Genomic DNA, 24753 nt, shown 5'->3' with positions numbered 1-24753 from the left:
TTTTCATGTGAGGGGTCAGTAACGAGGCGGAGCCTAAAGCCGCTGACTGGAGGTGGAGTGGCTGCATTCTCCAGCTGGTGACTAAGAGTTTCCTTTCCTGTGTCCAGATATTTGAACTATGGTCCTTGTAAGGAAAACAAATGATCTAAAAACTCACTTTTTATCCTCCTGTGGAGCTGGGGATTCAGCCCTGATAGATCCTTCCCCCAACTGATGGAGGGAGATGACATAACCTGCACCTGCAGCCGGACATTCCTGAGCTCTTAACCAGGCACCTGACATGGACTGTGCATTGAACCACCAGTCAGCACCTGCCAGATACCCTAAGCCCCGATTCCTAAGTCCCTAGGTCCCTAATCATGTGCCTTACATGAAAGCACCAACCAGCGTGTGCTGAGTGCCCTAAGCCCCGTCCCTTCCTTCTCCTCCCCTCAAAGGCATGTTCACCCAGCTCTTTTTCCTTGGAAGGCAGCCCGGCAGGGTCTTCTCAATAAAGCCTGTGTCCTGGTACCCTGGTCTCCATTCCCCGTTTCATCTTTCATATTTGTGTCCAAGAACCTGGCCCCCGAGCTTCTGACTCCTGCTCTGGGCCTGCTCGGTAGTATGGTCCTGAGTTGATTGGCCCATTCAGAACATTTCTCAAAACCTGCTGTTCCAGGACACGTGGGAATCTCGTCACTTCCTTCTAACCAGTAGGTTTCAGGGACCTTCCTGAGCCCCTCCCCCCCAACTGGTTCCCTTGACCTGGAAGGGCCTCAGAGTTTCCCCGTCTCCTCGGCTACACGTTCTATGTTCTGTGAAAGCAGGTGCCTGGCCGGGGAAACTCTGCTCTGCTCCATGGGAAAGGTTTCTGGGTGACGACTTTGGAACCTTCTCTCATCTCTCTCTCTACGGGTTGGCTGAGAGAAAAGAAGACGCTTCTTATTCCTTCCCCAACTTCTCGGGGGCCCTTTCCCTCCAGTCATGGGAACCTCTCAATCCACACCTTTCAGTTTTGCCACCGGACAAGCCTCAGAGATTCCTACGAACAGGCTTTCCCTCTCCCCACCTCCGCTCTCACCCCTCGCTTTACTCCGCATGTTCCACCACCGGATCCTCCTCTGGAAGTCCTCTTTGCCCTCTCAAACCTTTTCTCTGTCTTCTGACTCTTTCAACCCAGCAGATCATATATCTCCATGTGTCCCACCTCCTTACAACCCTAAACCTGTCCCTCTGACTGAGCACTCTTACCCAGGTCCACCGGAGTGCAGGAGGACTGGGAGTACGTTTAACCATTTTTTCTCCATCACACACACTGGTCCCGCCCACCGACCAGCAGCGGTGCTTGCACACCCCCCTGCGCAGCCCCTCCTAGCCCTGCTCTCATGGGAGGAGACAGCTCCTGAGCCTGCCTTCCCCTGTGCTCTGCCTAATCTCTGCCCCCTGACTGCCAGCAACCTAATTCACAGGCGGCTGGCCGTTTCCCTTCTCACTCTCTGATCTTTCTCAAATTGAAAAATGCCTAAGCTCTTTCTCTTCAGACCCTCTTAACCAGCAGCTGTCTTCTCCCCAGTCCCTGAGAGCTCAAATCCTAAGAACCTGAGCTCCAAAACAGCTTTTTCATCCAACACTCATTCTCAGGCCCAAAGACTGCCTTCCTCCACTGCCTCTTCTCTTCCTGCGTCCTCTCCACCTGAGGAACTCATCGTGTCTGACATAAAAGGGCAGTCCAGATAACCCCTCTCCTCACAGCCCTTGGCATCACAGCAGGAGTTGGAACTGCCTCAGGGAGCTAACCACTGCTCTGCCTACTTTGAAACCCTGTCTCAGGACCTACAAGAAACATGGATGCCCAGCAAGGGGCAAAACTGGGAAAACAAGAACCTCACTCCCAGGGTAACCTATTCTCCCCTTTCATATCACTAGTGAGGCCACTGAGACCCCTCCTCTTTTCCCCTAAAAATAACATCTAGGTCTCAGTTGTATTTCAGCTCCAGAAAAACAGCAAAAGCAGACAAGTAATGCTGTGGCCGCCTCAGGACCGCTTTTACGTCCCAAGTGACTCAACAGGGTTGCTCTCAAGATGTCACCAACCAGTCCCTTGGGGAAATCATGCTGCTGCACCACTCATCCAGCACGGAAACACTCCCTGTTTTTTCCTCACATACCCCATGACTCATTCCACTATTAGGCCCACTGGTATCTATACTCTTAATTTTGCTCTTTGGCCCATGTCTCATGCTTTGTTTCACTAGTTTCTTGAAGAACAGAATGCAGGCATTCGCCAGCCAGAAGGTGGGAGAGATCTATCTGGCACTGAATTCAGAACTGAACACCAGAATCCTTGAGACCCCGGTTAGATGACCCTAACGATGCCCCCTCAGCTGGAAGCAGTTATGGAAGATGGACTTTCACTCCCTGACCTTGCCCAGACTTTCATTTTTATTTTTTTTAATTTTATCAAAAGCCTGAAACGATAGATCCTCCCTTCCCCCAACTGATGGAGGGAGGATGACATAACCGGCACCTGCAGCCGGACATTCCTGAGCTCCTAACCAGGCACCTGACATGGACTGTGCATTGAACCACCAGTCAGCACCTGCCAAATACCCTAAGCCCCCGATCCCTAAGTCCCTAGGTCCCTAAGCCTTCCTTTTCCTCCCCTCAAAGGCGTGTTCACCCAGCACGTGTGCTCTTTCTCCTTGGAAGGCAGCCCGGCAGGGTCTTCTCAATAAAGCCTGTGTCCTGGTCTCTGGCCTCAGTCTTATCTTTCAAGCCCACCCAGGCCTCTGCCCTGCATGCCGCCGCCCGTGTTCACTCACGCTGCCCTTCGTCCTCCCGAACCCACTTCCAGGCTGGTGTGTGGGCCCTGCACGCTCCTCACCCCCTGGTCTGCTCCTGAGTTCATGTTCATTCGTGAGCCAGACACATGAATACAGTTACTGTACAAGCTCAGATGCTTGAGTGACAACACCAGCCCTGACCAGGTCCTACCACCCCCCAGCCCTGACCAGGTCCTCCCCCCCAGCCCTGAGCCAGCCCCCAGGTTCTACCCCCCACCCCCATACACACACACCCAGCCCCCAGGTCCCACAGCAGTGCCCACGGACTTCCTGCTGAAAGGGGATGTGGTTGTAACAAATTTGGGGATCTCAAAGGACAACCACAAGTGGCATTGGCCGCACCATCCGTGGTGCCGTAAGCAGGCTCTTCTGGCTCTCACCCTGTCATTATCTGACGGCGCCTCCATTGTTGGCCTGGGGCCACGTCCTGTGTTTTTGTTGCGTCCGCTCTTTGTGCATCTGGTGAGATCTCCCTCGTACCCACAGTGTTCCCTTCGCCCGGTCGCCTCTACAGTGAGGCCACTGACCTGCATGGAGCCTTAGAGGTGTGCAGCCTCATGACATGGTTCCCTGTCCCGTATCCCAGTGGAGACATGGGCAGCTGGCCAAGCTGTCCTGCCTCAGGGCCACGCCCTTCCTCCCGTGCCATGTTGCCCGGCCTTTATAGCTGGAAGGAGGCACCAGCAGCGAAGAATGCAGCACAGGTTCCGGGAGAGTGGGTGTGAGACAGGCTCAGGGTCGGGTCCCCTGCCGGGGCCAGGCCAGTGCTGGCAGGTTCTGGGACAGCTCATCCCCTCAGAGGTGTGTGTTGAGGGCGCGGGGGAAGCTCTGCCCAGGCTGCTGCCTGGCTGCCCGGACCTCAGTCCCATCCTGGCGTGTCCCCCAGAGGTGAAGAGCTGGCTGCTGCCAGGATTGAAGGCCCCCTTCTGCGCAAGTCCCAGAGCTCGGCTGACATTCCCCGCCTCCTGGGCTGCTGCTGGCCCTTTGGGTCCCGCGTTCTCCCTGCAGAGCTGCATCCAGGCGTGGATGCGGGGCTAGGAGATGGTGAGGAGGCTGGTGTCGAAATCATCTGCAGACCCAGCACTGAAGGCTTTGGCCCAGAGGAGAGGATGCCCTGGTGGAGTCTCACCCACATTCAGCCACGGAGCCCTGCAGGACGATGCAGGCGGGGCCCATGCAGGCCCCGAGGCTGACGGCTCCACTGGTCCTCAGGCCCAGCCTGTCTGCAAACGTCAGCTGTCCCACGGGGAGACCGAGGGCCTCCAGGCCACCCTGATTCTCCTGTCTTAGCTGCCTCGCTGGGTGTCCATGGACCCGAGGGAAGTGGGCTGGCGAACCGGGCCTCGCCCTTGTCCTCAAAGACGTGTGAATGCGGTCTCTTGCAGGGGCCACGCTCCCACCGGCAGTGCGGATCCACGCGAGGGTGGGCTCCTGAGACTGAGAGGCGGTGCTGCCAGACGCAGCTGCTCCCGGAGCGCTGGGCGGCCGCGGAGCTCGCCGCACGCTGGCTGCTGGTTCCAGGACAGAGGCAAACGCCACCCCACTGTCTGGTTCCCAGAGACGCTGGAATCTCCTGCTCTGACCAGCTCCCTCAGACTTGAGGGAGCCTCGTCCCAGCTCCTCCTGCGCTGTTTCCACGCCATGCTCCGCAGGGCCCCGAGTTTGCCCACCGTGTGAGCAGGAAGGAAGTGGAAACGCTGGACCTCCTCACCGGCCCCACAGCCACCTGGGCGCCCACAGCTGGCGGCGCATCCACCTCCCCAGGACGCACAGTCTGGCACAAGCGGGGGTGCAGGGGCCGAGGGAAACCCTGCAGGAAGTTGGATGTCTTTGCTCCCAGAGCAGAACCCAGTCCTCCTTTCCAAACCCTGCGACGGGACCCCCAGGCTCTGCCCAGAGCCCGCACGCCAGGCTAACCGGGTGCTTTTGGTTGAGTTGAATTACTGAGCGCTTAGGAAGCCACAGACAGATGTCGTTTTTCCCGGCATCTTCCTGGTGTGGCAGCCCTGACACCACATGCCCCCCACGGGCACGCTGCCCAGTGCTGAGGCAGGCTGTGGGGACTGGGGGGCGGAGGCAGCGCAGTTCCCGGCCCCATCGCTGAGCCTCTGCCTGGGGCGGTGGTGGTGGCCTGGGAGGAGGCTGGGGAGGACGCCGGGGCCAGCGGATCTGCAGCGGCGGCACCAGAACTTACTACCTCGAGTTCTGTGGCCCGACTCAGGCCTCCCGAGTCGGCTGAGGTGGGCACAGCCATCGGATGGACTCTGAGTGTGAGAAGCCCCGGGCAGGCCCTGTCTGAGAGGAGGCTGAGGGACATGTCAGATGGAGGCGGGCCTGCTGGTGGCTGCTGGGGTTAGCAATATTGCCCACCACTCTGCTTCTGAAGGCCCACAGGGTCCATCTTGAGATTCAGGGGCTCAGGGGCTGCACACCAGCTGAGAGCAGGAACCAGAGATGAGCCCTCACAGCCAGGGCTGTGTCCAGGGAGGAGGGGAGAAGGTGTTGGGAGGAGGAGGGGGCGGAGGAGAGGGCGGTGGGGGCCAGGAGGTCTGTGCATGCTGCGTGGAGCGGCTGGGGATGGGGGGCCGCCTGCCACAGCCTCAGGAGGCCCTTTCTGTCCCGTGTCTGTGTGTCTGTGCTTGGAGGACGGGCATGCCTGCGGGCAGCACACCTCTTGTCTCAGACCAGCCCCCTCTGAGGGGAAGAGGGAAGAAGCCTGGCTGACCGTGACTGTCGGGTGCGGAGGGGACTCTGGACTGACAGGGATGACTGATGGCGAGCTCCGGGGAACACAGGACCAGCCCCACCGCTGGCATCTCGGCAAAAGCACCCGCCCGCCCCGTGGGGGGACGGACGGGAAGAACAGGCTCCCACGGGGTGGGTGCCTCCTCCCCGAGGGGGCCCAGCCCCGACAGGCATCAGCGCCGAACAGAAACACACTGGGGTCATTTTAAACTCTTCTTTATTTAAAAAAGCAGTTTCTGGGATTTTGAAACTTCTCCAGCACATAACTTTTCCTGCCCCTGCCGTCCTGCCTCCCTCGCTCCCTGTGGTGCCTTGGCCAATAGCCATGGAGGCCTCACCAGCGGGGGCCAGAGGGCGGAGGCTCAGAGGGAGGGGGTCACTGGCCCAAGAAGTTCATTTGCTCAAAAATATAAACTGCAGAGGATGAGCCAGCACACACGCGCGGGTCGATCTACAACCCATATAAAAAAATAGACCCAAACTGTCACTTTACATATACAAACAACACGTTTTTGAACAGCACTTGCCCATCTGCACACACACGTGCACACATGTAAACACACACATTCACACACACACTTGTGCACACACGCGCACACACACAGGTGCAGTGCACACACACGTGCAATGCACTAAAGGTGCAGCGGCCGGGCACATTGCTCGGCGGGTCAGTAGGCGAAGATGACGTGGTAGGTGACCTGGTGGCCGTTGTCCCAGGCGTAGAGCAGCCGGTCCTTGGGGTTGTAGTCGACCTGCGTGGTGTGGGAATACTCATTCTCGAACAGCAGCCGCGGCACGATCTGCGTGTTGGTGTGCGTGTCGAAGGCGTAGGAGATGCTGGCGTTGCGCTGGCGGTGGCTGTCCACGGCGTACAGCACGCCGCAGATGACGAAGCAGTGGCCGTACAGGCTGCGCCGCAGCCCCGTGCGCCACGTCGTCTCCTTCCGGGTGCTCAGGTCCGCGGCGTTGAGCTTGCTCAGCACGATCACCTCCTGGCCCAGGCCCTCCTCGTCCAGGGCGGGATAGATGAGCCACAGCCCGTTCTCGTCCACGGCGAAGTCCACGTCGGAGCGGCCCTGCCAGCTGCGGGGCGCGGCCTCCTCGTAGGCCACGTCGTGCAGCAGGGCCCAGGCGGCCACGAAGCGGCGGCGCAGGTCGTACTTGATGAGGGTGCGGGCGAAGGCGCGGCTGTAGAAGAAGGCGCCGCCATACACCGCGTGGCCCGTGCCCGCCCAGCTGTAGGGCAGCTTGTACGAGTTGCTCCAGCGGCCTGCGGGGGCAGGGGCTCAGCGGCGCTGCCCGGGCGCGGGGACCAGCGAGGGTCTGCACCCGGGCTGTCCTGGCTCCCCACCCCCACCCCACCCCCACCCCACCCCCACCCCGGCCCCGCAGCTCTGGCCCCGGGCGGAGCCGCTCCGGCCCCGGGGGAGCGGGTGGTGCGCTCCGGGGCTGCCCTGTCCAGGCATGAGGCGGGGGGGGATGTGCGGGCAGAGGCCCCTCTCGGCCAGGCACACCCGGCGGTGTGGCTGTGGGCAGAGGGCGTGGCTGCGGGCAGAGGGTGTGGCTGCGGGCAGGGGGCGTGGCTGCGGGCAGAGGGTGTGGCTGCGGGCAGGGGGCGTGGCTGTGGGCAGAGGGCGTGGCTGCGGGCTGGGGGCACGCACCCTGCCGGAAGTTGTCCAGGTTCCGGAACTCCACCAGCGTGCTGCCGTAGGCCGAGTCGGTGACGTAGATGCGCTCGTCGCTGGCCAGCGGGTCCTTCATCCAGGCGCCCTCGCTCCGCCCGAACGTGTTCTGGGTGGTGGGCCCCGTGATGGTGGACAGCGTGTCCTTGCACCTTCCTGGGGAGGGAGGTGGGTGAGGGGGACAGCCCTGCCTCCGGCCGGTTCCTTCAGAGCCTGGACTCCGGGCTCAGCCGCAGCCACCAGCCCGGGCTCTGCCGCTCCGCTCCGGCCTGCGCGCCTGCCTCCAGGGCCGCCCCGCGCCCGCCCCCGCCGCCCGCCTCCGACTTCTCCCCCCCGCCCGGCCCTGCGGACCCAGCGGTGCCCTTCCCGATGCCACAGCCTCTCCGCCTGGCGATCCTCTCACAGGCACACCCCGCACCTCCCCCAGCACAGGCCGACGCCTGGGGCTCGAGAGGACAGGACAGCAGGCGGGGCCAGGACCCCGTCCACAGCCCTGAGCTGCCCCGGAGGCTCGGCCCAGAGACCAGCCCTCTGGACCCTCGTGCCTGTGCCCTCCACAGGGCGTGGCAGCGTTCGCTCAGGGCTGAGCCCCGGTGAGGTCAGTCTGCCTCAATGGCCAGCAGCTCAGCAGCCCCACGCAGCTCTTTGGAGCAACCTGGGCCCAATGGAGGCCTCGCAGCCTGAGGACATGCTGGCTCTGGGCCGAGCGAAAGCTTGAATGTCCAAGACCACGCATGATGACAGAGGGCACACGCTCGTCCTGCTGCACCCGTGGGTCTGAGCTGCTGGAGAAAGGCAGGGGGAGAGCCAGTGTCTGACTCTGCCAGCCTGGCAGCCAGACCACCTCACTGCCTGGGCCCCAGCTGCTCCCTGACATCCAGCCCGGTTCTCACAGTCCCAGCCCCTATTTCCAAGCTGACTCAGTCTGTCCTGTGGCTCTGCTCCTGCCAGCGGTCAGGACGGGACAGCCAGGCTGCGAGAGGACAGTGGTTGTTTCCTGTTGGACCCGCAGCGGGGGACGGTGGACTGGGTGCAGGCAGCTGGAGGGGCTTAGGCCCTGGCCGGACAGTGGAGGGGACCCTGTCCCCGTGAAACCATCAGCAGGGCCACCCGCCGAGCTCATCAGCTCGACAACGAAATGGACGGTCGGTGGGAAGCACTGCCTCCCGACGCCGGCCCAGCGGCTGCGGGGAAGCCAGGTGTCCTGTGCCTGGTGAACCCCCTCCAGGGAGGGCCGTGCCGCTGCCCAGGGGAGCCAGGGCAGGGGAGCTGCTGGGCAGAGGACTGGGCATCGACTAGGACCGTGGTCGGCAAACTGTGGCTTGCCAGCCACATGTGGCCCGAGGGCTGCGGTTTGCCGCTCTGTTGACAAATGAGTTTGCAGACCACTGTGTAAGGCATTACCCTTACCCAGAAGTTTTGACTTCAGGTTAAAGACATTAGTACATTATTAAAATGTTTTTGTAGAGAGAAACCAAGATGGCGGCATAGGGTAGACACCCGAATGCAGCCTACCACAACAAATTTGAATTTAGAACTGAAAAACGGGAGGAATTGCCCTGAAGCGCCAGACGGCTAGCTGAGAGGAGGCTCTGCCATCTGGGAAGGAGAGAGAAGGCACACTGAACCTCAGGAACTGTGAAGGACTTTTCTAAGGCGAGACTGACAGGGAACCAAAGATTGTCTGCGCCACCCTGAGACCCCGCCCTATTCAAGCAGAGTACGGAAACCCTCCTAGCTGAGACACTGCTGATCCTCACAGCCGATTGGCTTGGAGATCAACGCTTCCCAGTGATACCAACAATAAGCAAGGCTTAACAACAAGACTGCACACACAGCCCACAAAGGGCTACACCAAGACTGTCCACCGCAGGTAACTGGGAAGGCTGTGCTACTGGGCTCTACCAGAACACCTAGCACACAAAGCTATTCCACCAAATCAGGGAAACAACTAAAATGCAGACAAGAAGAAGGACACAAAGGAAGGAGATGGAGGAAAAGAAAAGATTGGACATTGAGTTCAAAACTACAGTTATAAGGTTATTCAACAATATCCTAAAAAAGGCCGATAAAATAAATGAGACCTATGAGGATATGAAAAGGGAGCAACTAGAAATAATAAGGGATCAACAATAAATGAAGAAAATATTGTCTGAAATAAAAAATATTATACAAAGTCCTAAAAACAGACTGGAAGATTGCAAGAATCAAGACAAAGATTTAGAACACAAAGAGCCAGAGGACACTCCTCTGCAGAAGGGAGAAGATAAGAGAATCCAGAAAGTTGAAGATAGTGTAAGAAACTTCTGGGACAATTTCAAGCGAACCAACATCAGAATTATGTGGATTCCAGAAGAGAGAGAGCAAGATACCGAAGGAGTACTAGAAGAAATAGTGACAGAAAACTTCCCCCACCTGGGGAAAGAAATAGACTTACAAGTCCAGGAAGCCCGCAGAACCCCAAACAAAAGGAATCCAAGGAGGACCACACCAAGACATATCATAATTAAAATTCCAAGAGCAACAGACAAAGAGAGAATATTAAAAGCAGCAAGAGAAAAGCAGGTAGTGACCTATAAAGGAGCACCCATAAGATTGTCAGCTGATTTCTCAACAGAAACCATGCAGGCCAGACGGGAATGGCAAGAAATATTCAAGGTGATGAATAACAAGAACCTACAGCCAAAAATAATCTACCCAGCAAAGCTATCACTCAGAATCAAAGGACAGATAAAGAGCTTCACAAATAAAAAAAAGCTAAAAGAGTTCATCACCACCAAACCAGAATTATATGAATTGCTGAAGAAGGTTATTTAGGAAGAGGAAGAAGATAAAGATAAAAATTATGATCAACAAATACGTAGCTATCAACAAGTGAATCTAAAAACCAAGGGGATTAAAAAATCTGATGAACAATATTAACTGGTGAATATAATAGAATCAGAGGTATGGAAGGGGAGTGGACTGACGATTCTCAGGGAAAAGGGGAGTGGGGGTGCGGGAAGAGACTGAACAAAAACTGTGCACCTATGGATGAGGACAATGGGGGATGGGGAAAGGACAGAGGGTGGGGTGGGAACCTGGTGAAGGGGAGCAATTGAGGGGGGGAAGAGGATCACATTTGTAATAATCTGAACAATAAAGATTTATTTAAAAAAATAATAAAATGTTTTTGTAAGTGTTTTTCCCTAAGGCAATGGTTGGCAAACTCATTAGTCAACAGAGTGGCAAACCGCGGCTTGCACTGGACTAGGGCATTTCTGGTCTGGGTGCCCGCCAGGGCATACCGCCCTCCCCAGGTTGGTGCTTGGTGGGGAGTCCTTCTCCCCCAGATCCTGACCATGGTGTTTCCCAGCCTGTGAGACCCAGGCCACCCTGCCGACTGTCCAGCTCCTCCCGACGGCTCACCCAGGACGGCCAACCTCCCCGTCGCTCACGCAGCCCGGCTGCGGGGGGAAGTGCCGTCCGAGGCGCCGGCGGCCCCCACTGCGCTCGTTAACCAGCCAGCGGTCGGCTCTGACCGTTTGTTCTGGAATGTCTCTGTTTCAGTTTCCCTGAGGACAAGGGTCGGCCTTTTGGGGGGTCACAGCATCCGGTCTGGGCACCGTGGGATAGGAGGTTCCTTTCAAAGTAGCCACACGGCTCAGCCCCAAATCCCAACTGCCACCTCGTCACCCAGGGGCCGAGCCGCTCCGCCAGATGGCGGCCACCTGAGAGGCACTGGGTCCTTGGCCCGGCGGTCGCTGCAGCAGGCACAGGCTGGGCCTGCAGGGAAAGTTCTGGAAAGGGAATGTCACACGGGGACGGGCACTCGACAGCGATGGGCAGTGAGCGGTGACTGTGGGAACCAGACCTGCAGGAACCGGCGCCCGCCCCTCAGGTTAAAGGAACCCAAGATGCAGGAGGCAGGCGGCTCCGAGGCCGCAGGCCGTCCCTCTGGTTGGACAGGGCGCTGCCCCACCGGAGAGAAGGTCCCCTCCCCCCGCTCCCTGCGGCTCCGTGTTGGGGTCAGACCAGAAAACCCACTAGTGGCAGCACCCAGGGCGGGCCGGGCAGAGGCCGGCGGGGGGACGGGGACGGCGGCGAGGGGAGGGGCTGCAGCCACAGCGGAGGCCCAGGGGCAGGTTCCTGTTTCCCGGCAGACTGTCCCGCAAGGTGACCGGTGCGGAAGGTCCGGCACGCTCCCCCACAGCAGGAGACTGCCCGGGGCACGAGCTGCCCGGCCGGGCGGCCGTGGCCCCTCGGATCCCGGCCAAAGTCGAGCAGGACACGGCCTCCCACTGTCCATGCGGAGGGGCAGCCCCCACGGCAGGAAGAAAAGGAAGCCCTCCCGGCCCCACTGTGCCCTCCCCGGTGGCCTCAGCCAACTCCTCCCCGGACCCAGGGCACCCACGCAGGGCAGGAAGCGCGGGCGCACGTCTGCAGACCGGGCAGCCGGCCCCGGCCCCGCTGGCTCCGTGCACCTGCTCTGGGACCTGGGGGGAGGCCGGGCCAGCCAAGGGCAGGTCGGCTCGCACGCTGAGCGGCCGGCCGGCAGGCGGCGCTCACCTATGACGTTCCGGATGTCGTCCTCCGGGAGCGCGCTGGGGCCCGCGGTGCCCGCGGCCGGGGCGGCCTTCCCCGGGGAGCCTGTGCCGGCCGCGGTGGGGGGCACTGTGGACGGGCGTGTGTCCCCAGGAGCCGCTGGCAGGGAAGCTGGGGCCGGAGGAGAGGGGGTGGCCGTGGGGGCCACGGTGGGGGGCGGGGCCCCCCCGGGGGCTGGAGGGACGGTGGCTGGCTGTGGCGTGGGGACCGGCTCGGCGGAGGCAGCAGGGACACGGGGGGCCGAGGGGGAGGCCTGAGGCCGCGGCGCGGACACCCCGGCGGGTGCAGCCGTGCCGTGGTGGGCGGCTGCCGGCCTGCGGGGCTCAGTGGGCAGCAGGCTGTTGTGTCTCAGCAGCTGGTCCTCGATCAGCAAGTCCACACCGCTGTCCCCGCCGGAGAACGGGTCCTCTGGGGGGCAAACAGGCTCGCGTGACCCGGAGAACGGCCGGGGCAGGACAGGAGCACCGAGTCAGGCATGGGCCCTCCGAGGAAGGCGGGCGGTGGGGGTGGAGGACAGAAAGTGAAGGCCCTGCCGGACCCATGGCCCACTCATCCGTGTTTGCGGCACAGACAACGGTGAGCAGAGGAAGGCCTTGCTCCCTCAGCCGCCCAGGGGGGACACCGACAGCAGCCCGGGCGGTGCCGTGTGTGTCTGGAGGGAAGCTGGTGGGCCTGGGTGGGGGGTACAGTGGTCAGCACTGCTCGCTGGAGGGAGATGAGCAGAGGCCTGGGGACACGAGGGAGCGGAGCAGACACGGGGAAGTGAGCTCTGGGGGAACAGCCGCTGTGCGAAGGCCCCGGGGCCAGAACATGCCTGGAGGCTGATGCAGACAAAGAGGCGGGTTCGGGGGGGCAGCAGGAGGAGGGCAGAGGGACGTGGGAGCTGGTGGGGGCTGGGGGGCTGCGTGTGGACTTCAGCCGTGATCCTGGGGAAAGGGGAGGCGCAGGGTGCGAGTGGAGAAGGAACGTGGAGGCAGATCTCCACGGAGTTGGTGGGTGAGCCGTGAGCCTCTGTTCATCCAGGCACCGAGGTGCAGCCGCAGGCAGCATGACGGCCTGGCAGCTCACGTGACTGACAAGATGGTGTCCTCAAACACCCAGCCTCCCAAACCAACGATAAAAAGACAAGCTAAAGATGGGCAAAAGGATTATGGCAGCAACTGGGTGAGCAGGGCTGGGGATGAGCTCGGACTGGGCCCTTTGGGGTGTGGGGAGGGGAGGGCGGCGGGAGGGGAGTGGGGGGCAGCCAGGGCTTCGGGAGTCAGAGGTGGGAGTGCGCGTGTCCGGCAGGAGGCCGGGCCGGGAAGGGGCAGGCAGGGGAGCGACTCCGCACCCCACGTGGTCTCTGAACTGTGAGGGCAGGGCCTGGCCGCACCAGAGGACATGGCTTCTCGAACAGGCGGCTCAGGCCGCACAGCCCGGCGCCCGCCCAGCCAGGCCTGCTGGCCCACTCACGCTGCTCTTCGATGCCGTTCTCGTCCTCGGGGTCCTGGGCTTTGTAGAAGGTGATGCCCCGGATGACGGCAGGCTTGGAGGCCGGCCGGCCCCGCAGGGACACCTGCCTCTGGACTGGCTGCCGCGGCCGCACCAGCTCGGGCGGAGCCAGGGGCTGCGTCCGCAGGAGCTCGATGGCGTTGACGTGCTGGGACACGGTCTCCTCCCGCAGGAACTCCTCTTCATACTGCTCCTCAGAGAGAGGGGGCCAGCCACAGTCAGGCTCAGGGGCACAGCGGCCAGGCCACGGTCAGGCTCAGGGACAGCGGCCAGGCCACGGTCAGGCTCAGGGACAGCGGCCAGGCCAGGCCACGGTCAGGCTCAGGGACAGCGGCCAGGCCACGGTCAGGCTCAGGGACAGCGGCCAGGCCACAGTCAGGCTCAGGGGCACAGCGGCCAGGCCAGGCCACGGTCAGGCTCAGGGACAGCGGCCAGGCCAGGCCACGGTCAGGCTCAGGGACAGCGGCCAGGCCACGGTCAGGCTCAGGGACAGCGGCCAGGCCAGGCCACAGTCAGGCTCAGGGACACAGCGGCCAGGCCAGGCCACAGTCAGGCTCAGGGACACAGCGGCCAGGCCACAGTCAGGCTCAGAGGCAGGCTCAGGGACACAGGGGCCAGGCCAGGCCACAGTCAGGCTCAGGGACACAGGGGCCAGGCCAGGCCACAGTCAGGCTCAGGGACACAGCGGCCAGGCCACGGTCAGGCTCAGGGACAGCGGTCAGGCCACGGTCAGGCTCAGGGGCAGGCTCAGGGATACAGTGGCCAGGCCATGGTCAGGCTCAGGGACAGCGACAGGTCAGGTGGGGCAGCATGGAGCCCAGGCAACAGCAAGGACAGACTCAACTTTCATCTCAGAGCCAGGCCTCCTTCTCCATGCCTGTGGCTCCTCGGAGGACGGAGCTTCGCCCACTGCGGACGAGGAGACAGGCACATGGCCCCAGGACAGGCACACGGCTCAAAACCAGGCCCCCAAGGCTGCAGCTCCCGAGGGCAGGGGCCCATCCAGGAGGTGGAGGGGGCCTCGGGGTGTGGCCCAGCCCAGCTCTCAGCCACTGAAGCCCCAAAAGGCCCCTCCCAGGAGGAGGCCCGTCAGGCCGGGCACCAGTGAAATCACCAAGAGCAGAGCCGCCTGGAAACAAAGCCCAGGCCCTGAGCTGCTGCGGGGCCACCGCCGGGAGGGGCAGCTGGCCTCTCCGCTGACCCTCCCGGCCACAGACACGCACCCTGGCTGCTGGCAGCAAGTGGAGACCAAGTGCTGGAAGGCAGGGGTCCCTGGCTGGGGTCTGAGAGGGCCTGCCCCCTCCTGCTGCCCCCACTTCCTGCTTCTGGCTGTCAAGGTGACTTGGGAGTCAGGAGGACCAGAGGTGCAAGGGCCATCCCCGTACCTCTGGGCCCGGTGCCCCTGTATCTCAAAGCCTCATCGCCCGGCAGCCCTCGGAGCTGGCTTTAGTTCTGGGTTCTGAGGGCGGGGCTGGGCAGGGCGCGGCGCCTGCTGGGAGCACCGGGAAGAGGACCTCGCACTGCCCAGCCAGAACGTGTGTCATTCCCTGCCTTCCTGGCACGGCTCTCGGCCGCAGTGGCTCCCTCGTTCCGTTAACCCAAGACTCTGCATGTGATTTCATTCCTGGCGCCTGGCTGTCCCTCTCCCGCCCGCGCCCAGAGCCCTCACCACCTCCAGGCCACGACCTTCTTGGCGAGAGGTCTCCGGACGGCCGCCCACACCACGGTCCTGAGAAGCTGGGAATGGGCTACAAGAACCTGGGTGCCTTGGCCCCCCCAGGCTCATGGACGGGGGGAGGAGGGTACGAGAGGACGAGCCCAGGGCCCCCCTCGCTGGTCCCCTCGGGTCCTGGCTCTGTCCCCGCAGCCGGGCCGGGTGGACTGTGCTGCCTGCAGTGATGACTGGGCCTCGGAGGGACTGGCCTCTGCTGAGCAAGGAGGGATGGGAGTCTGGCTGGTTCTCTGTCTGCCCTCAGGAAACCCGAGCTGGTTCACAGCACAGCACACGGAGCGTCAGCGAGACCGCGGCGAGCTCAGCCGGGCCGCCGGGGCAGGGCCAGGGGCAGCAGCCGCCCGCGCTGGCAGCAGGGGGTGCCCAGGGCCACGGAGGCGCCCCCAGCTTCTCTTCCAGCCCAAACGTCCACCCCGGTGGGTTTGAGCTCAGACCTGCTCCAGTGGCCCAGCAGGCAGCACATGGGACACCCCGACGTGTGTGTGTGTGTGTGTGTGTGTCTGTGTGTGTGCCTCTGTGTGTGCCTGTGTGTGTCTCTGTGTGTGTGCCTGTGTGTGTGTCTCTGTGTGTGTGTCTCTGTGTGTGTGCCTGTGTGTGTGTCTCTGTGTGTGTGCCTGTGTGTGTGTCTCTCTGTGTGTGTGACTGTGTGTGTGTGTCTGTGTCTGTGTGTCTCTGTGTGTGTGTGCCTGTGTGTGTGTCTCTGTGTGTGTGTCTCTGTGTGTGTGTCTGTGTGTGTGTCTCTGTGTGTGTGTCTCTGTGTTGTGTGTGTGTCTCTCTGTGTGTGTGTCTCTCTGTGTGTGTGACTGTGTGTGTGTGTCTGTGTGTGTGTCTGTGTGTCTCTGTGTGTGTGTGCCTGTGTGTGTGTCTCTGTGTGTGTGCCTGTGTGTGTGTCTGTGTGTGTGTGTCTCTGTGTTGTCTCTGTGTGTGTGTCTCTGTGTGTGTGTGTCTCTGTGTGTGTGTGTCTCTGTGTTGTCTGTGTGTGTGTGTCTCTGTGTGTGTCTCTGTGTGTGTGTGTATGTGTCTGTGTGTGTGTCTCTGTGTGTGTGCCTGTGTGTGTCTCTGTGTGTGTGTGCCTGTGTGTGTGTGTCTCTGTGTGTGTGTCTCTGTGTGTGTGTGTGTGTGTGTCTGTGTGTGTGTGTCTGTGTCTGTGTGCCTGTGTGTGTGTCTGTGTCTCTGTGTGTGTGTGTGTCTCTGTGTGTGTGTGCCTGTGTGTGTGTGTCTCTCTGTGTGTGTGTGTGTCTCTGTGTTGTCTGTGTGTGTGTGTGTGTGTCTGTGTCTGAAGGACTATGATTCCCCCAAAGCCTCAGAGCAGTCATCGTGGGCACAGCCAGGAGCTAGAGGCCTCCCTCGCCCTGTTCTCTGGTCGGGAACTGGTTGGTTCTGAGTCACGTGCTGGGCAGGGTGCAGGCGCCATACTGTCCGCAGGGCCAAGCTGCCTGCTGTCCTGCCCTCCGAGCCCAGTTCCCCAAATGGCACTGTCCACCCGGCACCCCTAGACAGGCTGTGCTGCCTGCACTTGCCAGGCCCCGGGGAACGCAGCCCTCCCAGGTGCCAGCAGCCGCAGCCCCGCCCGCACGCCCGGCCTGGCCGCTGGGGGCCCTGCCGTCCACCGCCCGGGGCCCCAGGACAGCCTGTGAGGTGGTCCTCACGGCTCCTCCCGCCGCTGCCCCGGCCCCTGGTGGCGTCCGCACTCGCTCCCGCTGCCCCTCCGCCCTCCCAGTGAGCTCCGCATTAGCTGTGTCCGGGCACCGCGGGTCACCCAGCACATAACGCGGAGCAGACCGGTCGCAAATGGGAGGAACTTTGAAGCAAGTGGGTCGTTGGGCGTCAATCAAATTGCATCAGACAGAGTCCATTTCCCGCGAGGACGAGGACGGCGGCAGGGACACGCCCCTCCAAGCCAGGGCGCCTGGGAGCTCCTGCTCTGTCTCCTCACCTGCCCGCTGCGCCCGCGAGTCCGGCACCCGCACGGCCCGCAGCCCTCCCTGGCCTCTGCACTGAGCAAATGGCTAGCCCACCCCGAGCCGCACAGGTGCCTGTGGCAGGAGGGTCCCTCGGTGCGGTGCCCGCCCTGCGGGGAGGCGCGTACCTCGGGGTGGGCGTAGGCGGCCTCGTCCCTCTGCAGGGCCGGGCCTGCCCCCGCCCCCGGGAGCCCGGCCGCCGCCTGGGAGCAGTTCTCCCCGCCTCCTCGCTCCTTCGCCTCCGCGCGGACTCCTCCCGCGTCCGCTCTGGTTTGCTCGTTTTCCTTGGTGAGGTTTTTAGAAACTTCCTGAGAAAACATTTAAAAAGAGGGTCCGTTACTGCGCTGAAGACGAGCCGCCATCCGCGCAGAGCACAGACCGGCCAGGCAGGCTGGACACGGCCGAGGAGCCGTTGGGCCTGCGTGTGTCCAGCCCAGAGCTGAGGAACAGCTGGGCCCCCAGCCCAAGCCCCACATCCAGGGCCCAGGAGGGGCATGGACCAGGCAGCAGGGCACTTCCCCGGGGGTGGGCTGCGGTTTGGGTCACGGCCAGCTGTGGGCAGGCTCCCAGGTGCCCTTTCTCCTCTCAGTTGAGAGCCATGAGCTGCACTCAGGACCACTTTGTCTTGCTCCGGCCCCTTCTAAGGCTCCCAGGAGCCTCTGAACTGCCCAGTGCTCTGTCCTCTGGGCCGTGTGCGGGAGGCAGCCGCAGGGAGAGGGAGGGGAGCCAGACTTGCTTCCTCTCTGACACACATACTCGGCCTGGCCATGCGGCCATGTTCTCAGGGGACGCCAGGCGCCCAGGGCGAGGCCACAGACCCCTGATGGGCTCCTGCAGGGCCAGCCATGCGGCATGCATGCCCGAGTCCCCAGGGCAGCCTCTGACTGCACAGAACTCACTGTGCAGACAAGAGCCGTGAGAAAGAGATCTTGCTTCAGGCCCAGGTGAGCCATCTCATGGTGTGTGTGTGTGTGTGTGTGTGTGTGTGTGTGTGTGGAGGGTGGGGAGGCATGTACCTCTGGGGGGATAGGGGGTCACTCCTGACACAGTGGGGTGGCCAAGGGCCACCATGAGGAGAGCAGATCCTGGAGGGGATGTGCAGCTGCTGCTGCCGGGCCATCCCACTGCTGCTGCCGGGCCAGCATCCACGGTGAGTGAGGAAGCCCTGCGCTTCCCTGTGGCCATCACGGGGAGTCAGCGAGTTCATGGAGTGGGCACACCGAGCGGCTGAGTTTTCATAGAGGTCAGAGCTGGCCCGGACCCCACAGCTCAAGCCTAACCTTTATTTGCAAGAAGGGGACATGGAGACCCCAGCGAGGAGGTGGTTTGCCTGAGGATCTTTTCAAACAAGTGTCAGAGGAAGAACCAAGATGGCGGCATAGGTCAACGCCTATCCTCGCCGCTTCCCACAACTACGTCAAAATTACAACTAAAACACAGAACCACCAGCATTCAGAACTGCCTGAAACCTGGCTGATGGCAGTCCTACGCCTAGAAAACTAAAGAAAGCTCACGGAGACTGGGAGGAGGCACAGAATGGGCTGGACCAGCACCCACATGTGGCATTTTTTTTTTTTTTTTTTTCATCAGGAGGGAGATTGTCTCTGAGGAGGCGCCTGTGAGGAGCAAGGGGTCTCAGCCCCATACCAGACCCCAGCCCAGGCTCCCAGAGCTGGGAAGAGAAGTTCCTACAACTTTGGGCTGTAAAAGCCAGAGGGGGTTGGGGTTCAGTGACAAGGAGATTGCTGGAGTTCCAGGTGTTCTTCTTAAAGGGCCTGCTTGCTCTGAGCTCCGGTGCAGAGCAGTGGCTTTGGGGGCCCAGACAGACATAGGGAGGAACTGGACTGTCAGGCATCAGGGTAGGAACTTGGGGCAGCTTTCACCCAGATGGAGGTGCTCTCAGAGATAATTGTTGCTGTGCTGGGACCTCTCTGATTGCAGAGCTGACTGGCAGGGACAATATCTGTTTGCTCCCTCCTGATTCCCAGAGACCCTGCCCCATCCAATTTGCACCCCCAACCTGTTTGCAGTGGCTTTTGCATACAAATGGCCTGTCCTTACTCAGGCTTCCGACTTTGCCGAAGGGAAGGCAGGGGTGGTGACAGCCCCGCCTTCTCCCCGGGCCTGGGTAGGACAACGATGGGGCAGCAGCTTGGCAGCTGTGGGCGAGGCGGAGGGAGGGCCCTCGGGGCAGGGAGAGGTGGGCACCCGAGCCCCCTCCAGGGCCCTCCGGGAGCAGGTGGGGCCTGGGTGAAGGGACCGAGGCTTCCTTGTGGGAGCGACGGGAGCCAGCGTGGGGCCCTGGGCCCCGGGGGAGGCTGGTAGCTCAGTCTGCTCTCCCCACTCCAGCCCCCCAGGCCCGGGGGGCAGGGACAGGACAGCACCCCTGGCAGCTGCCTCCAGCCCCGGCGCAGCGGTGTTCAGACTGTCAGCACAGCCAGGACGAGGCCCGTCCCTCTGACCACAGCTGAGATGGCAGCGGCTGGGCGGAGCCGCCAGCTGCCGAGACCAGCTGCTCCCCAAGCAGACGGCTGACGGGCCAGGTGCTGGCTGAGACCGGGACCCTGGTGCTTGGGGCAGCAGGCCCTGCACTGTAGCCACATGGCACAGCGATGTGCCCTCTGTCGGAACACGGGGAGGTTGGATACACTCTGGGGCTTGATCAGGAGAAAGACGTGGAGACCCTTACCTCTCAGGATGCTCCTTACCTCCTCCAGTTTGTCCACTCGCCCCACCAGCTTGGTGGTGACCGAATGCAGCTTCAGGAGGTCCAGGCCGTAGAACGCGCCCTCCAGCATGTCTATGATGGTGGCGAGCTGCGGAACAGGGCGGTTAGTCTAGGCCAGAACACCAGGGTGAGCCCGGCAGGGAAGTCCCAGGGACTGAGAGGTGGCCTCAGAGGGGGCATTTGTCTTGGCATACACGCAGCAGACACCGTGGGTGAGTGTACCCGCCTGCTGGGGCTCTGGTGAGTCTCCATCATCTGTCTTTCCTCCGAGGTTGTCAGTCCTGTCTGTCAGCACAGCACCTGCCGGGGGTTCTGTGGACACCCAGGGGGTGGCTGGAGCCTCAGGACCTGTGCTTGTGCCCTGGCACACTGCACGGGGGCACCTGCTGGCCCACTGAGGGCCCTGAGGGCAGCGTGTTCTCTTCGCACCGAGCCTGGTGACCCAGCTCTGAGGTGGCACGCTGTGCATTCAGGGGCCAGACAAGCAGGTGACCTGAGTCGACGATGCAAGTGGTGCCGATGATGACGGACCCGTTGTCTGACTCCTAAACCCAGCTCCTCCCACCGCGCGCGTGGCCAGGAGCCGGACGGAGCCGCCCGGTGGGCTGCGGGCACATGCTTTAGGCCGTGGGGCCTGGCAGCTGCCCCCAAGGTGGCCTCCGGCTCCACTGGCAACATGGGCGGACTTGGCTCTCACCAGCTCCCGTGGGTGTCGGGGCTGAAAGTGACCACTGTGCAAAGGCTGACGCAGGTCCCTCACTCAGAGGCCTGCGTCCCCAGGCTGGTGACTCGGGGGCTCCGCGGCACCTCACCCACGGCATCGCCCCACCAGGCCCACCTTCAAGTCGCGGCTGTCGGCCTCCCGGAGCTTCTGGAGCCTGAAGTCCCCCTCGCAGGGGTTGAGGGCGGAGGGCGGAGCGACGCAGGCGCACTTGCAGGACGGGCCCGAGGTGATGGTCTCCACGGTGTAGAAGTCCTCCTTCCTGGAGGCCCCGGCGTTGACCCTCTTGCAGGCGTCGTGGCCCATGGGTCTCACCACGCATTTGCACTGGCAGTCGGAGCCCTCGGACACAGCCTTGACCTTGTCATAGTCGCCCAGCAGCTGGACAGACAGAGAGAGGATGGCAGGGCATGTGGACACAGGCCTCTGAGCCAGAGACCTCAGACACCTGACCGCCCACGGTCATCACAAGACCACCTGCTGACCGCGTCGTTGTCTGGAAGGCACCGCGGCCGCCAGCTCTTGTCCGAGGAAGCGGCGTGTCTCAGGCCTCGGCCTTTCATCATTTTAAGGAAAGACCAGTGAGCCCCAGTGTCCTCCCAGCAGCCCTGCCCAGCGGGAGCCCAGGTTAGAGCGAGGAGGGAAAGGAGGTGCCTGCTGAGCTACTGCCCACATCGGACCTGAAGCTGCTCCTTCCTGTCACCACTTACCCCCTCCGCTCCCAGGCGCCCCGGGGACTGCTCTGGGTGCCCATGCGCCAGGCGGAGTGCAGAGGGAGAGGGTGCGCCCAGTGCCCAGCAGGGGGTGAGCTTGCGCTGGACTGCAGCCCACAGCGCACCGAGGAGGGGGCGATTGAGCTGGGCCCCTAAGCGTGGGTTCGGGTTGGAGAAGGCGGTGAGGACTGCTCCGTGTGAGGAGTGAGTTGGCTCCTAGAGCGGCTTCTGGACCCAGAGTCCAGGCAAAGCTCAGACGCCCGGCACCCTCTGCTCCGAGGAGGCGGGCCGTGTCCTCAGCCTGCGCTCGCAGGGCAGCTTCTGGGGGTCCCCTGGGGGCCATGCTTCTCCCAGCTGCTCTCCGGCAGGCCCCGCACCCACATCCACACCCGCACCCACACCCGCACCCGCACCCGCACCCGCACCCGCACCCGCACCCGCACCCGCACCCGCACAGCCTCCCTTTCTGGACAGCGAGAGGGGCTCCTTCCGTCCGGCCCGTGACCTGCTGGAGGCCAGGAGATTGTGGGGAGCCTCGCTGGCTGCTGGGTGGGGAACGGCTGGCCATGTTTTCCTTGCGGAGTCTGGGTTTCTGCTAACGCTCATTTTTTTCAGGGCTGTTATCAAGCGCAGCGGACGGCGGCTTGTAGTTAGAGGTGTCTGATGCGGCTGGCCTCCCGCCTCTGAAGCTCTGCTCCGCTCCCTCCCTGACCCACACGGAGCCCCCTGCAGCCTTCCTCCAGAGCAGCGGTTCTCAGCCTTCCTAAGGCCGCGACCCTTCCATACGGCTCCTCAGGTTGTGGTGACCCCAGCCATAACATTACTTTCGTTGCTACCTCACAGGTTGAGAATCGCTAGCAGGATCTCCTAAGACGATCAGAAAACACAGGTATTTACATTACGATTCACAACAGGAGCAGAGTTACAGTTACGAAGTAGCAACAGAAGTAACGTTATGGTTGGGGGTCACCATGACATGAGGAGCCGAACTGAAGGGCCGCCGCATGAGAAAGGAGGGGAACCACTGCTCCAGAGGCTCGGCTCTCAGGAAGCTTTGCCCATGGCCCCACAGGACCCCGATGCCAGGCGCTTCCAGAGGCTGTGGGCGGGCTCGGGGCAGTGTTAGCATGTTATGCGGGGAGGGCCCGGAGATGGTGAGAGCCTGGGCAGGGCTTTGGAGTCCTTCCTCGGGGTCCTTCCTCGGCAGCCGCTGCCACAGGTCATGGGATAAACAGCCCGGAGAGCCCCCCAGGAGAGGGGTCTGACTGAGACTCCGAACCGGCCCTGTCCACCCCTCCCCCTTCTAACCATCAGCGCCTGATGGTCTTTAGCTGAAAACTGGGACTAGGGCGGGGGACTGAGCCCTCAAACAAGGACAATCCTTTACTGCCCACATCCACCGTCTTCTCCGGGCCTCTCACTCTGGTGGGAGACATCTCCCAGGGGTCCCGCCATCCGCCCCTGCCGTTTCCACAGACAGCCTGCAGGCCAGAGGGTCTCCTCCCATTCCTCCCCACCCTCTCCTCCCGGTCCCTTCGCCTGGAAGACCCTGTCCCTTCCCCTCCAGGGGTCTTCAAACTACGGCCCGCGGGTCACATGCGGCCCGCAGAGGAGTCTGACCCGGCCCGCCAGGTTTTTTGGGCAGTGAGCGCAGCCGAGGTGTTACAGTAGGAATTAGTAGTTCATATAGTCCGGCCCTCCAGCTCTCTGAGGGACCGTGATCTGGCCCCCACTTTAAAAAGTTTGAGGACGCCTGCCCTAAGCAAACAGTCTGCCACCAGACACCGGTGCCCTCCCGCCGGCCGTGGCCCACCTGGCGGGGCAGGCAGGTGGCCATACGGCGCCTACCTGAGACAGGACGTTCTCCTGGTTGTCGGCCTCGCTCTGCAGGGTCTCGGCCTCCGTGGGGGCCACGGTCGGCGCGGTAGGGGGCTCGCTGGTGCCTGCGGGGGTCACAGCGGCCACACTGAGGGCCACTCCCAGAGCCAGCCAGAGAGCCAGCAGCAGAGGCTGGGCCATGAGGGCGAGACAGAGGGGCTGGGCCGGATCGGCTGGGGCTGGGTCCCGCAGCGGCTGTGCCAGGGGACGGCTGGTCAGGCGGAGCTCAGAGCGCCTTCCCCGGCCGGGTGCAGGTGAGCGCGCGTGGCCGGGGCGCCCCCGGGACCCGGGTCATCTCCGTCCGGGTGGGTGCGAGCGGCCCTGGACGCAGGGAAGTGGAGGTGACGGCGTCCTCAGGCGGGAGGCTGGGTCGGGCAGCGCCGGGCGGAGCTCGGGCAGCGGCAGGGAGCCCGGGGTGGCCCAGCGCGGGCTGCTGGGAACCTGGGGCGAGGACCGCCCGATGCGGAGGGACTGCGAGCAGCGCAGAGGGAGGCGGAGCCTCTATTGTGCAGGCCGCGGAGGTGCAGCCAGTGGCCGCGAGGAGGAGGAGGAGGAGGAGGAGGAGGAGGAGGAGGAGGAGGAGCAGCGGGAGGGAGGGGAGGACGCGGAGTGGTGTCCTGACCCGCCCCTGGGGCTCCGGCCTTCGCCCCGGGTGGGTGGCGTCGCGCGGGGGCGGGCGCGGGCGCGGGCGCGGGGGGGGGGGGGAGGCCACGCTTCATCTGACCGCGGACGGAGGAGCAGAGGTGCCGGCCAGCCGCTCCCCAGCCGGAAGCCCTGCACCCGGGCTCAGCTTTAGACCCGGCGCTGCCGAGCGGGCGCCGGGAGCCGCGGGGCACAGCGCGGGACGCCCACTCAGGCGGCGGAGACCGAGCCGGACAGGCTGCGCGGGGCCCTGACCCTGGCCCGGGGGAGCTGCTGCCGGACCGGTCGGCGCGGCGGAGAGGAGCAGCCTGGCCCTCTGGACGTCCCCAGGGCGCCCCCTGCAGCACCGAGTCCTCACAGCCTTCGGGACACACCGGGGCGGCAGACACTCACAGAGGTGTGCCGGCGCGGCCGGCCGAGAAGCGACAGCACCTGCCTCTTCTGCTCAAGAAGAGGTTGTGACAACCTGCGCGAAGGAGACTTTTTCAAACAAGTGGTCACAGTTGACAGAATTAAGAACCCGGAGCTGGGTGTCGGGCTTATGGAAAGGTCATCACCCCTCCCACGCCCCGCCCGTGAGCTCACAGACCTTCCGTGAAGCTGGATGGGGGCACACATCCGTAAACACAGTTTTCAATTCAGTTAAGGGTGAACGCTGGCTAAGCACAGGCAACATGCTAGGTTGCCATCTGAGCCAGGAGTTCCTGGGATTGAACTTTAACCAACAGGATTGAGACTGTCCCCATCTAATTGGGCTGCACAGTTATAGTGCCATCAGCATCTTCACCAGCCAATCAGAATGGCCCCGTTTTGACCAAGTAGGATGGCCCCTTTGGACCAATCACACTGTGACTATTTAGAGTCCTCATTTACATGAGGGCAAACCAGTCAGGGACCAGGGGCAGAGAGTTCTGGCTACATAAGCCGGCTCTCCTCGGCTCCTTTTGATGATGACTGTTCTCCTTTGGCTGGAGCTGAAACATGAAGATGGCTCACCAGAGCAGAGCAGCCCAGGGCAGCCCAGGGCAGGTCACACTAGACCAGACCAGGG

General features: G+C 62.5%; 2 protein-coding genes across 7 annotated transcripts in view; one reads left to right on the top strand and one right to left on the bottom strand.

Annotated features, from left to right (window-relative positions):
* Positions 1-17096, top strand: part of ATF6 (activating transcription factor 6) — a 148955-nt gene extending 131859 nt beyond the window's left edge. For all 4 annotated transcript variants that reach the window (XM_036425427.2, XM_036425426.2, XM_036425428.2 and 1 more), the window contains 2 exons: positions 4618-4627; positions 17076-17096. The gene's annotated coding sequence lies outside the window, so the exon portion shown is untranslated. The remainder of the gene's footprint in view (positions 1-4617; positions 4628-17075) is intronic.
* Positions 5768-23600, bottom strand: OLFML2B (olfactomedin like 2B). Of its 3 annotated transcripts, none has more exons than XM_036425423.2 (8): positions 23031-23600; positions 20587-20850; positions 19729-19836; positions 17149-17328; positions 13289-13520; positions 11798-12241; positions 7229-7405; positions 5768-6837 (listed from the first exon to the last, which is right to left on the bottom strand). In XM_036425423.2, exons 1-8 carry the CDS (start codon positions 23199-23201, stop codon positions 6236-6238), a joined length of 2178 nt encoding a protein of 725 aa, XP_036281316.1. In that variant the 5' UTR covers positions 23202-23600; the 3' UTR covers positions 5768-6235. The 3 variants fall into 3 exon arrangements, with proteins under 3 accessions (XP_036281316.1, XP_045432990.1, XP_036281317.1); XM_045577034.1 differs by having other exon boundaries at positions 13289-13517; XM_036425424.2 differs by having other exon boundaries at positions 13289-13514; positions 23031-23599.
* Between the last annotated feature and the right edge of the window lie 1153 nt (positions 23601-24753).

This window comes from Pipistrellus kuhlii, unplaced genomic scaffold (genome assembly GCF_014108245.1).
Source record: "Pipistrellus kuhlii isolate mPipKuh1 unplaced genomic scaffold, mPipKuh1.p scaffold_m20_p_80, whole genome shotgun sequence".
In the NCBI taxonomy this organism is placed as follows: Eukaryota; Metazoa; Chordata; class Mammalia; order Chiroptera; family Vespertilionidae; genus Pipistrellus; species Pipistrellus kuhlii.
This window is presented reverse-complemented; position numbering and strand designations above follow the sequence as displayed.

Excerpts from the sequence above, each read along its gene's own strand:
- OLFML2B (XM_036425423.2), bottom strand. The coding sequence starts at position 23,201 with ATGGCCCAGCCTCTGCTGCTGGCTCTCTGGCTGGCTCTGGGAGTGGCC. Across the intron at positions 17,329-19,728 it reads GAGTGGACAAACTGGAGGAG|GAAGTTTCTAAAAACCTCAC; the intron begins GTAAGGAGCATC and ends ATGTTTTCTCAG. Across the intron at positions 13,521-17,148 it reads CCGCCTACGCCCACCCCGAG|GAGCAGTATGAAGAGGAGTT; the intron begins GTACGCGCCTCC and ends CCTCTCTCTGAG.